Raw genomic sequence first — 1893 nt, forward strand, 5'->3', positions numbered from 1 at the left:
CTTAACAATGTTCTCTTGACTTTTGTTAAATGACATTACAAGCATTTATTTATGAATCCAATCCCACTTTTTCAGTAATAAGATCAACAGCTCCCAACACTTGGATTTAAAAAACCGGAAGTTTAGTTGGACAGCTAAGAATTCTCCAAGTCAAGTATGGAATTCAAAATAGAATACACGAAGGCTAATCATTAACATCGATCCAACCTTGGACAAGTTTGCCGTAACCGGAAGCCATCGAAACAACACCAATGGGGGCACTCTGGAAATTAAAATTTATGGGATTATTGAAAGAGACAAATATAGTGACTTTAATTACTTACATTTCCATGACATGAGTACAAAGGAGACACAGGTTTTGATCAGCTTGTTGCTGTAATTTTCTCTGGAAAATAGACGATTTTCTCATAAAAAAGGCGGATCTCCAAATCTGCTATTATTAATTGTAAGCAGACGATCGAACAAAGTGAAAATTTATCCACATAACCAATTCCAATAGTCCCACGTACATTAAAAAAACGTAGCACAACCATACATATATATATATATAATTGAACCATTCATGTGATATATTCCCCGGAATCTCAGATTCCGGCGACCCAAAAAAAAGGTTATCAGTCTTCCAAAATGCTCTCTAAATGAGGCCGCCATACTCCGACCCTGCCGCTGCTCCGGCGATCCCGGCGTGAGGACTTCTTTTCAGAGATCATTTCCGTTGAACCAACGTCACTGTTGCACTTTCTACTACTCTTCTTGGAGGACTTCTTGGGGTTGCTTCCACTGCCACTTCTCTTCTTCTCCGGCAGCGACGTCGCCGGAATTAGGAAGTATATGCTGCCCCTTTTGAGCTCGGACTCCGGCGATAGGATTAGAATTTTCCGGACGACGCCTTGTGAACAGGGTTTGCTGAGTACATGGTTCGGATGGGCCTGGAGGATCTCGCCGGCGGTGACTGGTCTAGCAATTTCCTCCACGTAGCCACTTAAATGCACTATACGGATCAAATCCAGAGCTCCACAAGGAAGAACACAAGCCAAACAACACCTCAGACTGTTGCCCATATCTCTATCTATGCAATTTCCTCTCCCAATTTCTTGTGTTTTTTTCTCTCTGCGTATTGATCTCTCCCTTTCTTTCTCTCTTTGTTAGTGACCAGGGACATGACAGCCAGATATATATACAGGAGCAACCTTCCCCATAGAAACAAAGGTGAATTAAAAATTTAAACTATAGTGTATTTTAACATAGACTATAGTATAATATGATCTTCCAATTATGTCCTTCCTTCAATGGGTATTTAACTTAGGCCGCCATAGCCTTGTTGGAAATGTTTTCCATGTTTCAGAGATTAAAATAAGGTTGCACCGATCCAGGGATAATTAGGAGAAAATAAAAATAAAAATATTACACTTTTTTATCACAGCAAATACTTCTCTAAATTTTACAATTTTTGGAGATAGGCATATTAAGGAAAATGAATCACAGGCAAGGAGAGTAATGATATATAGCAAAGAAAGTATTTTAGTTTTGGAGTTGAAGTTGGGCCCCTTTTCACAGCTGTGAAACTGGATCTTTCCCTCCCACCAAACAAAGAATTGGAACTTTCTGTTAGATCTGTTAAAAAGTAGCAATCTCCAAGAAATTATGGGGTGTGTTTAGAAGTTAGAACTATCTTTAAGAACAATTTCATTTTTTATTTTAAAACTTAAAGTAAGTTTTTTAGTTTAGATAACATATTTAACAAAAATAGCTTTTTAAAAAATTTATTATGGAAATGTATTATTTTTTAATCGCTCTTTTTTATAGATTATTCCAAACAACATAAAAAAATATAAATATCTTGAGATCTAATTGGTAATTATTTTTTAAAATAATTTTTTGTTTTTCAGAGCA

General features: G+C 36.6%; 1 protein-coding gene across 1 annotated transcript; it reads right to left on the reverse strand.

The window, feature by feature from the left end:
• Window positions 1-287: 287 nt before the first annotated feature.
• On the reverse strand, window positions 288-1138 carry LOC117916704. The gene has a single exon (XM_034832851.1). It carries the CDS (start codon window positions 1059-1061, stop codon window positions 615-617), a length of 447 nt encoding a protein of 148 aa, XP_034688742.1. The 5' UTR covers window positions 1062-1138; the 3' UTR covers window positions 288-614.
• Window positions 1139-1893: the final 755 nt, after the last annotated feature.

This window comes from Vitis riparia, chromosome 6 (genome assembly GCF_004353265.1).
Source record: "Vitis riparia cultivar Riparia Gloire de Montpellier isolate 1030 chromosome 6, EGFV_Vit.rip_1.0, whole genome shotgun sequence".
In the NCBI taxonomy this organism is placed as follows: domain Eukaryota; kingdom Viridiplantae; phylum Streptophyta; class Magnoliopsida; order Vitales; family Vitaceae; genus Vitis; species Vitis riparia.